This window comes from Lactuca saligna, chromosome 8, assembly GCF_052625555.1.
Source record: "Lactuca saligna cultivar CGN05327 chromosome 8, ASM5262555v1, whole genome shotgun sequence".
In the NCBI taxonomy this organism is placed as follows: Eukaryota; Viridiplantae; Streptophyta; class Magnoliopsida; order Asterales; family Asteraceae; genus Lactuca; species Lactuca saligna.
Genome location: NC_136424.1, coordinates 161,793,266 through 161,805,804, shown reverse-complemented (window position 1 = coordinate 161,805,804; position 12,539 = coordinate 161,793,266). Strand labels below are relative to the sequence as shown.

Here is a 12,539-nt window from a genome sequence, read left to right as displayed (position 1 = left end):
ATGCATATCAATAAGTGTCACAAAGTCCTACAACATAATCCAGTGGGCCGACATTGGTGCCTTCGACCCACAAGTATAGTGAAGAGACTCACTTCAATCCGAATTCGAATCACACACACACACACACTGCTGCTATAGGGATCCTCACATTGAACATATCCAAAATCACCACTAATTAATAATTAGGGTAATAACCTATAATCAAAGGTCCAACCATAATCTATCATGCTAAGGGGTAAAAGACTATTACACTTCCCGTACTTAACCCATCTAACCATGACCCAAAACCCAAAAGGACCCAAGACCCATATGGCCCTCTGGTGAGTACGCCATGCGTACTGCCCTATTACGCACCGCATACTTGGTAATCACATAAAAGGAAAAAAAGGGACCAAGAAGTCGTACGCGCTGCATACTCCGATTTACGTAGTGCATAATCACAGGGACCTCAAAAACTCATTTTAAGCACTTAATCCTTTAAGATACAACGTCCAATACTCATATCTAAGTCTTGGGAAGGTCAATACTGATAAAGTCGACAACTTTAAGCTTTTGTATGGCTCAATGAAGCCCAAAACCAAACCCTAGCTTCTTATTAACACTTAATGCTCAAAGGCTAACCATACAATACTCAAATTAGCTTCCTAATAGCTCCATAATGGATAAAGTTTCCAACTTTATCCATTAGAATGACCCAAACAACCAAGATCTAGTCTTAAATTTCGAAATACTAGGTTTATAATTCTTAAATTTTGAAAATTAAATAATTAATTTAAATTTAAAACAAACCAAATGATTTAACAATTATCTATTAATTAACATTTAATTACTTATATTATATCAAATAAGGACTATCTAATTAAATTAATCAAATAATTTAATCCTATTCCTTACCCTCTAATTTTCAAAAAATTAGGGTATAGAATTTATCCAAAAATTTTCAATTATCCCATTTAAACAATTAAAATAATAATTACCAAAAATTTAGGAAACCCTAACCAACTAATACCATTTTCGAAAATTTGCTTGGGGAGGAAGGCTAGGGTTTCAAAACCCTAGCCCTATTTTCGAAACTTATGGGCAAGGTTAGGGTTTCAAAAAACTAAGCCTAATTTCAAAATATAAGCCTTTTATGATTTAATTTCCATAAACCCTAATTTGATCAAATTCAACAATCATAGCAAAGTCAATTGAAAACAAACCAAACACTCTGATACCACTGATGGGTGTTAGGAATTACAAAACAAACTTAAAACTCTTAAGTGTGCATGCAACCTAAAACAAGATATATGTTTTCTCTATTGAACCTATAACTTTGAACATACCTAGAAACCCTAGGTAATTTCGAAAATTACTAAAGACAAGGATTAGGGTTACATACCTTTTATGTAACAACGTGAATTTTCAAAACAAAATTTTTCATTTCTTAAAACATGTTTTCATCTAAATCAAGTCATAAAATCCAATGTATCATAACATAATACAAATCATATAAATCCCAAGATCATAAACTAAATCCTCCGATAGTGTGTACAGATCACACTGGCGCCTTCCCACGGTCCTCGCTAGTACCTAAAACACATAACACAACAACTGTAAGCATAAATTCTTAGTGAGTTCCCCAAAATACTACTTACGCACATACGCCTTTCCAGGCCACGACCTTCCGGTCCATGTGTCTCAGGGGACTTCCGTCCCGACCCGGTAAACCTTCCGGTCCTTCCCGCGTCGACCTTCCGGTCCACATCATAATGCCTTCCGGCCCATAACATAAATGCCTTCCGACCCATAACATAATGCCTTCCGGCCCATAACATAATGCCTTCCAGCCCATATCAAGCATAGCATACATAGCACATACAAACGGTTAACTTATTCATATACAATGCATACAACTCATAACATATCCGACCTTCCGGTCACACATAAATACCCTTTCGGGTACTGTATAGTGAGAAGACTCACCTTGCAGGAAGTCTAGAATCTCACGTGCTCGCTATCTCCGAATCTCAAAATGAAGACCCAACCCCGCCTAATCATAACGAAATATCATTCTAATTAATATAGGCTTCCAAGACTAGGCTACACCCTTTTCATTATCCCACAGAGTGGTAAAAGACCATTTCACCCCTCCTTGACTCAAAGTCCACATGTTGACCAAAACCCTAAAAGTCAACAAAAGTCAATAGACCACAGTACGCAGGGCATACCAGCTTCTGTACGCGGGGCGTACATCGATGAACCGCAATTGGGGTCTCAACCCCTTACGCTGCGCGTACTGGGAGTTACGCCCAACGTAAGTCCCAGATTCATCCATATCATCCATACCATATTTTTGGTCTTAAATGGTTAAGACACTTCTTCAACTTCTAGATCCGGCTCTCTTTAAGTCTCCTAAGCCATAAAGTCGGAACCTTTAAGCCTTGGCATGGCTGTAAAGGCTCCTACACTCTCTAATACCTTTCTTTTCAACTCCAAAGATCTAGATCTCATGCATGGTTAATTATTTACGTCCAAGATCACATTTTTGTGAACATACAACTCAAATAAACCTAGAATATGATAGATCTAAGCCAATGGAGACTACTTGCTCATAAAGTCTCCATCTTTGGGACCAAAACCCTAGAAATTGGTCCAAGAAGCATACCATAAGATCTAAAAGGCAAGATCCGAACTTTTTACCTCAGGAAGAAGCTCGAAACTTTGCTATCCACGGATCTACACTTGTACACCAACTTCTAGCCTCCACAATGGACTCCTCTTCTCCTTTGCTACCTTGAAATAACACATTAAAGCTTAGAACACTCACCCAAGCTATGAACGAAGGAACAACTCTCTTAGGGTTTCTTTCTGAAGGATGGTGGCTGAGGAACCAAGCTATCTCATTCCTTTTATAGCTAACAACCCAAATTAGGGTTTTGGGTCCGGACCGGTTACGCCCGGCGTAACCTTGGGTACGCCCAACGTACCCGAGTGATAACGCATTTAATAAGGCGTGCGAGTACGTGCAACGTGCTCCTTGTACGCCCAGCGTACTCGCCCAACACAAAGGCCAAAAATGACAAATAATTAAAAGATGAAGGCTAATTAGTTGTACCTGAATTTCGGACTGTTACATTTTAATTATTATACCAAACAACTAGAAATCCTATTATTAATCTTTTGGAAGCAAGCACCACAAGCGTTGTGCCTCTAATGGTTCACGCCCAACTCAAGCATGAAGGAGATTATGGAGAGAGGAGGAATGAGAGAAATTTTTTGGCTATTCCTTTGAATGATAGAGTGGCCGAAAATCCTAGGGGTAAGGCTCCTTATATAGTGCAACCTGGAAATCCTAGATAAGTCCAAAACCAATATAATAAATATTATTTTGAATCGGTAATTATCTAGCTTCATAATTATCCTCCAAGGATAATTCTAGAAACCCTAAAGGTCTCTAGAAACCATCCAACCCATGTGTGGAAGGTTTTGGAGCATTTTTCTCAACTATTGAACAATTGCACTTTAGTCCCTACACTTTTAATTAATTTCATTAATCCTAATATTAATTCAAATTAATTTCTGATTAATTATTAATTAAATATTATTATTTCTAATTAATATATTATACTCATAATATATTAATAAATTATTTATTTCAATTTATTAATGAAATAATAAATCAACCACTCTCTCCAAAAATCATCTTGTCCAATTGCTAGGTTTGAGGGCAATCCAAAATGACTATGCTATTATCAATTCAAGTTTATACCAATTATCATTAAATTATAGTTATGGACTTTGACACCTAATCCAACAGTTTTTCCTTTCTTGTGATTGTCGAGTACGCGGTGCGTAATAGGGTGGTACACATGGCATACTCACCAGAGGGCTCCTTTTGATGAGAATGGTTGGACCTTCGATTATCTTTTATTACCCTAATTATTGACTAGGGGTGATTTTGGATATGTTCAGTGTGAGGATCCCTGTAGCAGTAGCGCGTACATGATTTGGATATCTTCATATTGATTTTAGTCTTCTCACTATACTTGTGGGTCGAAGTCACCAATTCCGGACTTTATGGATTATGATGTAGGATAGTAGTGATCTTTGTGACACTTACTGATATGTCTGTATGTACTTGTTGTATCCATGACTCTTGTTAGTATGATTGTATGCTTATCTGTAGGGGTGAAATAGACTCGTACTGGTTGAAAGATACTGAAGGAGTCGGAAGGGACTCGGAGAGTCGGAAGGGACTCAGGCGTGAAATAGACTCGTACATGCTTTAGTATGATATGTATGTATGGTGTATGGTATGTGGTATTTTGGGAAAATCAATAAGCTTCGTGCTTATGGTTTATGTTTAAAATGTTTTCAGGTACTTCTGGTTTCAAAAGGAAGGGTCCGACTTGATCGCATCCCCTGGATATTTATTTCGTATTGATTGTTTATGATTTTACTCTGATGTTTTGAGAATACTTTTACTTTGACTGTCTTTTGGATTAACGAATGAATGGTTAAGCTTATTAAAAATGAAATTTTACTTGGTATTTTTAGGACATTATACTCTTTACTTCACAGTTGTCCTCTTTAAACCATTTCTCTAATTCATAACCAAAATGGTCAATATATTTGTAAATTTGACCTCCGTTAGTGTTGTGTAGTTTTCAAGAAGATTGCATACTCAAACTCTTTTGTTATATATATATATATATATATATATATATATATATATATATATATATATATATATATATATATATATATATATAGTATAGTTTTTTACATTCTTCTTCATGAACCTTCTCAGGAAAGTTACACACTCAGATAAATCCATCCCATCAAAATCAACATTAGTGAATAAGAACTTCCTAACATCATACAAGAATGTAGACCTTACAAAAACCCCTTGGAAGTTAAGTTCAACTTTTAGATATACAAGATCCCATTAGCAACACTTAAAATCATAGAGATTCTACAAAAAAAAAATGTGTACACTAAAAAAAATGACAATTTAGAATTGGATACTAGCAAGGGGTTTTCGATTATATAAAGTATTTAACGAGATCATGTAAGAAAAGCTTCAGGACTTGCTCCTTTGGACGACCAAAAAAAACTGTATGTCTTTTATGATTTTCTTGTGCTTTCTTTCTCAATAAACAAGGTATGACATTAGGATCATTTAAATAAATGATATCGGTAAATTACATGAATGGTCCCTATTGTTTAGGGTAATCTGTGTATTTGGTCCTTATAAAGAATTTTTAACTCTAACCGTCTATTGTATGTTTTTGTTGCGCGTTTGGTCCATGAACAACTTAAAAAGACCATTATACCCTTAAGTATATTTTTAAGCATTTTTTATTATTAATTTTGTTTTTTAATAATACAAAAATCAAAAGAAATACTATTCACTCTCTTCTATCAAATGTGTTATGTCTCTTTCTCTAAACACTTTTCCTTTCTATCTCTCTCATTCTCTTGATTCAAAATTCAAACCATCCCCGTCTCTCTCTCTCTCTCTCTCTCTCAACAATTAGATCGACACCACTAGAGAAGATGATTAAATCAACCTTAGAGCCTCTCGTGAATACATACAACATGAAGGAATTGATTTTGAACGTTGCTTCAGGTTTGTATGAGGCTTAATTTATGATTTCATCCACCGATTTCATCAAGAACCACCATCGGTCTCTAGGCCTTAATTGATTTCATCAACTTTGGATCTGCCTCCATCGATTTCATAAGAAACCATTTGTTTGATTTCTGCTTCAGGTTTGTATGAGGCTTACTTTCTGATTTCCTCCATCGATTTCATCATGTATTTTAGCTAGTAATCCAAGGTTTTTTTATTGCTAGTTCGAAACCACTTTAAATGAAAAAGGAAGTGGTGTTGAATGCAAAGTTCGAAACCACGATTTCTTTGAAGGGCGGGACATTTTAGCTAGTAATCCAAGGGCTTTTATAATTGCTAGTGTTTGTTGTATTTAATGCATGCATGTATTTTACAATGAAGGACAAACACCTAATGTAAGTCCTGAACCCGATACATCTAATAAACAATGTGACATGCTTATTTTGAAGCAAACCAAACTTGTTAATTCATCTAAGAAACAACCGATTATTTCTGATGACATACTTGTTGAAAAAACCAAATAAATGAGATGATAGTATGCATAAGAAAATATGGAAGTACAAAACTATAATAGCAGAAAAAAAATATAATGTTATTTCTTGCATTTAAGCCTTAAAACTATATGTATCATTGTGTTATTTATTTGGTTTCTCTATAAATATGTCATTAGAAATAACAAATTGTTTCTTAGATGAATTACAAATGAATTAACAAATTTGATTGTTTTATATATTAGCATGTCGCATTATTTATTATATGGTATTGGTTCGAGACTTACGTTAAATATTGGTAATACTAAAAAGAGAGTAATTGCTTTACTAGTTAACACGTCTCGTCTCTTACGGAGAAATCATGGTTTCAAATTTCACCTTTAACGTTTTTTTTTTTAAATTTTTTAATTTTAATTTATTTTCTCTTAAAATATCTGTCAGTGACTAACCAATGACTAAAAATGAAAGACATTCCAGAAAATAATGACAAATATGAAACAAAAAAGATGTTGTTTTGGCATGCAAACCTAGAATTAAATGTTGAGGTAAATGTAAAAAAGAAGTTACAAACTGATTTTTTGCACTAAAAAACTAGTCAAATCAACTACCTGTCTACATACGAAATTTACAGAATATGGATAAGAAAACAGACGAGATAAAAGAAGAGCGAGGTATAGTGAGAAAGCTCACCCCTACCTTTAAATGATAACGGCTTCTTTTACATCCCATCCCCTAGACAAATCAATAGGAAATACTACAAACCGTTGTTTTTCTTTTGACGAAGAACCACTCTGGTACAACAAGCTAAAGTGATTTGCCAAAAGCCCAAAAATGTTTTTTTTTTTTTTTTTTCAAAATATAATAAGTAATTATATTTATTTATTTATTTTTAAGTTTAAACATCACAAAGATATAAATATAATAGTTTTTGTGGTGTTAACAGTTAACCCAAAATATAACATAATAAATAGCATTTTATCTTATTAGATATAGTTAGAGTAGAGCGAGGCCTCTCTCTACTAACAAAACCTAACGTTCTAAAGACTAAAACAACTCACAATCCAAATGAATCCCGCAGATGTCACTAATCAGGACTAAACTCAAACACCTTTCCTGCATCCGCAACTTCTCACACTTCTCTACTCCCCACAAACATCACCACGGCCAACACGACGACGGCCGCCGCCGCCGCCGTCAACCACAGTCTCCCCCACAAGACCCATATACCCTCTTAAAAGAGGACCCAGTTCAAGTCCTCTCTGATTTATGGGTCCGAACCTTCTCTGACCACAACCAGACTCCATTCTTCAACCTCACCGGTTTCCTCTCCAAACTCGACCTATGGGTCTTAGCCTACCAACGCACCTGCGCCCACTTCACGGGCTCTTTTCCCTCGCGCAACGCTCTCCAATCGCAAGTCATCACCGACCTCCTCTCTCTCCGGAACGCCGTCGTACACGGCCAGTTTCAATGGAACATGAAAACCCATCCCTACATCCAAAACCCAAACGATAAAATCCCTTTTTCGAAGCTCTCAAGTCGCAAGCTTCGTACGATATCAGACTCCATTGAAACTCCGTTTCAAGACACTGTCGTTCAAGAATTGCTTTTGATGATTCTGGAACCTGTTTTTGAGCCGAGATTTTCGCCCAAATCACACGGGTTTCGTCCTCGGAGGAACGCGCATACGGTAATTCGAACAATTAGGAGTAATTTTGCTGGGTATGTATGGTTCTTAAAAGGCGATTTAACCCTAATTTTTGATAATGTCGATGTCAATTTATTGATGGGGTTTGTTGAAAAAGGTGTGAAGGATCAGAAAGTACTGTCTTTGATCAAATCAGGACTAAAAGATCTACCAAAACCAGTTCATCTTTCCAATGAGAAGGTATGGAGGAGAAAAAACAAGAAAAAGGGGTTGAAGAAGAAGAAAGTTCTTGATGAAAATGAGGCCAAACCAGACCCTTATTGGCTCAGAACTTTCTATGATTTTGCTCCTATGGAAGCACTTAAGGTACCCAATTATGGCTATTGTGGGATATTAAGTCCTTTACTTGCTAATATTTGTCTTAATGAATTAGACCACATGATCGAGGAGAGAATCCTTAGCTTTTCTCAGTTTTCAAATGATAATTCCATCACAAATGCTTCCACTACTGATAGTTATGGTAGTTCTACTCCATCATGGCCTGAATTCGTTCGTGGAGGTGGAAAAAATAAAACCAAAAAAATGGATTACATTCGTTATGGAGGTCATTTCTTGATTGGAATTACAGGATCAAGAATGGATGCGGTTGAAATAAGGAACACAATAATCGAGTTTTCCTCAAATAAATACGGCATAACAATAAACGAATCAAATCTAGAGATCCAACACATAAGTAAAGGTGTTCAATTCTTGGATCATATAATTTGCCAAAGAATAATCTACCCAAATATACGTTTCGCATCAAACGGTGGTCATATAGTGACTCAAAAAAGCGTAGGAATTTTGCTTTCAGTCACCGCAAGTTTGCCTCAATGCATTCGACACTTTCGAAAGCTTAAATTAGTCAAAGGTGATAAAGACCCCGAACCTTTACCTTGCACTCCAATGCTTTATTGTGGTCAAGCTCAAACAAATGCTCAAATGAATAAGTTTCTTGAAACAATGGCGGATTGGTATCGATACGCAGATAACCGAAAAAAAATCGTGGGGTTTTGCGCGTACGTGATTCGAAACTCGGTGGGGAAATTATACGCCGCGAGGTATAAAATGAAATCACGGGCGAAGGTTTTCAAGAAAGCAACACGCGATCTTAGCCGTCCGCTTAGGCAAAGTATGGATAATCGGACACCCGAGTATGCGGAATTGTTAAGATTAGGGCTTGCGGATGCTATTGAAGGAATTAGGTTTTCGCATATGTCTATGATTCCATCGTGTGATTATACTCCGTTTCCTAGGAAGTGGGTCCCGCATCATGAACGGGTTTTGCTTGATTATATAAAATTACGGGATTTAAAGCTGTTTTGTGAGCTACAAAGATCGGTTAAAGAACAAGGATTGTGTTTACCTCAAGACATGCTTGGGGAGATCGTGTGGGATTATAAGACTCTTGGGGCACGGAATCTTGGTTTTCAAAGGACCCGAGTTCCTTTGGAATCACCCGCTTAAGTTTGTTGTGTAGTTGTATACACATGTTTTTTTTTTATTTTTATTAAGTTTTGTCCGAAATATAAAACAAAAATAGTAAACCATTATGTGAGGAATTCTGTATATCAATCGTTAACTTATTTGCCAAGGACTAAATGAGAAAATGATGCCATATTTGGGGAAATTGAAGGAAAATAAAATACGGGCAAATTTGTAAAATATTAGGATTTAACAGGAAACACTTTCTGTATATGCCGTTCTTTTGGCATTCAGTAACATAGATATACCTCATGTTGAAAAGTTTTGTTGATCATTAAGTTGTTCTTATTCTATTGGAATTGCACTGTATAATTTTCATTAATTGGTTAAGGGATTTTCTTTCAAGCAAAGAAATGAAAATTTGCAATACAACCTTTCTTATTTATGAAATTTTATTGACGGCATGTTTCTTTTTAGTTTTTATTTTTTAATCTTCCCCTTGGTGAATGGTTGATTGTTTCTTCCCTAATGCTGAACAATTATGAAATTGATCCCAAACGTATTAAAAAAATTAGTAGGGTTTAAAAAAAACTTTATTAGTGATGTCTAAGAGCGTCGGTAGGTTAGTACACAAAGAAACAATTGTAAAGGCAATTGGTGGAGCCTATGAACATGTTATCAAATTGCTTTTTAATAAGACATAATAAATACATTTTATTGATTCTATTGGTGGTGTGGGAAAAAGGCTATTAAAATTTATAAAATTTGATGTTGCAAACAGTGTCAATTATTATTTGGTGGTGTTCAAGAAAAAACTAATTATAAATTTAATTTTATCATTCTGTTCTCAAAATATATTAGTAGTATTACTTTTAGTTTGTTGTGATCATTAGTTTTAAGAAAAAAGAAATTACAGGTTTTTTTCTTTAGTTCATCGGTGAATGATTTTTTTCTTCTAATTCATGATTTTTGTTTCTATGTAATATATAGCGAATGATGTCTGAAACTCAAGCGGAAGGTCCTATCGACATACATACAATTGATGATGTTGACACAAATGATTTGTTAGAAACAACATCTGAAACTGAAGAAATAAAGGATGTGAATGTCGAATGTGATGAAGGTAAAAGTATTGAGGAAAGTATAGTGGGAAAGGTTTTCGATACGCCCAAAGATGCATATACATTTTATAATGATTATGCATTTTTACATGGATTTGGTATATGTATCCATCACAAATATAAAAATAAGACGACAAATGAACCTTACCGGAGGATATATGTATGCAACAAAGAAGGTTTCAAAAGAAATAAGAAAAAACGTCGTAGAGATGTAAGAATCCGTTGCAAAGCAATGCTTCGAATTTCAAAACAAAAAGACAAAAAATGGTTTGTGGATATGTTTAACGATACACACAATCACGATTTGAGCATGACACCAACGAAAGTAATGAAGCATAGATCTCATGGGAAGTTTCACCGTTCTATGGAATGCAAATCTCTTATGGTTGAACTTAATCAAGCAGTGTTGAAGCCTTATCAGTTTAAAAAGGCTATTAATGCAATGAAAACTTCAGATGAAGTTGATGTTACTTCAAAGCAATGTGCTGATGTCTTATCCGAGCAACAAAAACAATACAGGGGAAAAGAGTTTTATGGACTTATAAAGCATTTCCAAGATAAATCATTAACGCACAATGACCACTATTTTGTCATGGATGTGTGTGATGATGGATGTCCCCGGAATATGTTTTGGGCGGATGGAAGATCAAGAGAGGCTTATACTAAGTTTGGAGATGTTGTTGTGTTTAATGTCACTTATATGACAAACAAATACAAGATGCCATTTGCTCCTTTTGTAGGGGTGAATCATCATGGGCAATCTATACTTTTCGGCGGAGCATTGTTAGAAAACGAGAAAGAAGAAACATTTGAATGGTTATTTGAGAATTTCCTAAAATGTATGTTTGGCAAGTTTCCAAAGGCAATTATTACTGATCAAGACAAAGCTATGGGTAATGCAATAAAAAAAAAAGTGTTTCCCAAGACCCGACATCGTTTTTGTGCATGGCATATTAAAAAGCATGAATCTGTACACCTTCGCCCATTTGTTGCTCATTATAGTGACTTTCAGGAATCATATAGATATTATGTGAACAGTGACACCATTGAAGAATTGGAAACCAAGTTTGAAGTTATATGTGGTAAGTATAAACTAGAAAATAATTGTTGGGTAAGTGAAATGTTTAACCAACGAATACATTGGGCTAAACCCTTCTTGAAAGATATTTTGTTGGTTGGTATGACAACCAGTGGACGAAGTGAGAGTATTAATTCATTTTTTGATGGATTTGTCAACTCGAGCACCATGTTGAATGTGTTTGTACTACAATATGACAAAACAGTTGAGTCTCGAAGAGCCGCCGAAGAAGATGAAGACTTCAAGACCATGAACTCGAGGGCTGTTCTCATGGGTTAAAAGCGGGTGAGTGTTACACTAGAAATGTTTTTGAGATTTTTAAAAAAGAATGGATTGAAGCCACTAGCAATTTAACCCATGAGACTGTAAGCAAAAGTAAAGAAGAAATAACATACCGAGTTGGGCAACTGAACGTTGATAAAACATATTGGCGAATTGTTAGCTTCCGTTCTATGAGTCAAATTAATGTCACATGTTCTTGTGCTATGTATGAGACATGTGGGATTTTATGCAAGCATTGTCTATATGTGATGAAGAAGAGGCATGTTGAAACACTTCCGAGTCACTATATTTTACCACGGTGGACCCTTAATGCGAGGTACAAAGTGGGTAAAAGTCGTATCGGACTCGAAGAAATGAATGATGAAAATGGGGTTAGTGCATTCACTTTAAGGTGTGTTCGTTCAAATTTTACCAAAGTTGTCGAACAGGCTAAGGAATCCCCTTTAAAGATAGAAAAAGTTAATAATGTATTGATAAAGATTTAACGATTCAGGAAAACCCTAAAGCATTTGAAAATTCTTCTCAAGGTCCTTCTATGGGAATTTCACAAGTTGATTTGATGGCTCAATTTTCTGTCCGAGATCCTATTGGTCCAACTAAAACGAAAGGGCGTCCTAAAAATGCAAGTAGAATTAAGTCTTCATTAGAACTACCAAAAAAAAAGAACGTGCTCTTATGGTCAAGGATTGGGTCATTACGCCTCTAGTTGTTCAAAAAGAAAGGTAGTTGTAATATTATTTTACTTTGACATGATTTACAAGTCTCATAATTATATTAATTTTATTTTCATGTATCAGGCTAATGAATCGTTGCAAGAGAAAGATTGATGAGATGTGTC

The 12,539-nt window shown here is 35.4% G+C and overlaps 1 protein-coding gene and 1 pseudogene across 1 annotated transcript; both read left to right on the top strand.

Moving 5' to 3' along the window:
* Window positions 1-7,138: 7,138 nt before the first annotated feature.
* On the top strand, window positions 7,139-9,460 carry NMAT1 (Intron maturase, type II family protein). The gene has a single exon (XM_078970541.1). It carries the CDS (start codon window positions 7,187-7,189, stop codon window positions 9,260-9,262), a length of 2,076 nt encoding a protein of 691 aa, XP_078826667.1. The 5' UTR covers window positions 7,139-7,186; the 3' UTR covers window positions 9,263-9,460.
* A 756-nt stretch (window positions 9,461-10,216) lies between these two features.
* On the top strand, window positions 10,217-12,186 carry LOC145010246 (protein FAR1-RELATED SEQUENCE 5-like; annotated as a pseudogene).
* Window positions 12,187-12,539: the final 353 nt, after the last annotated feature.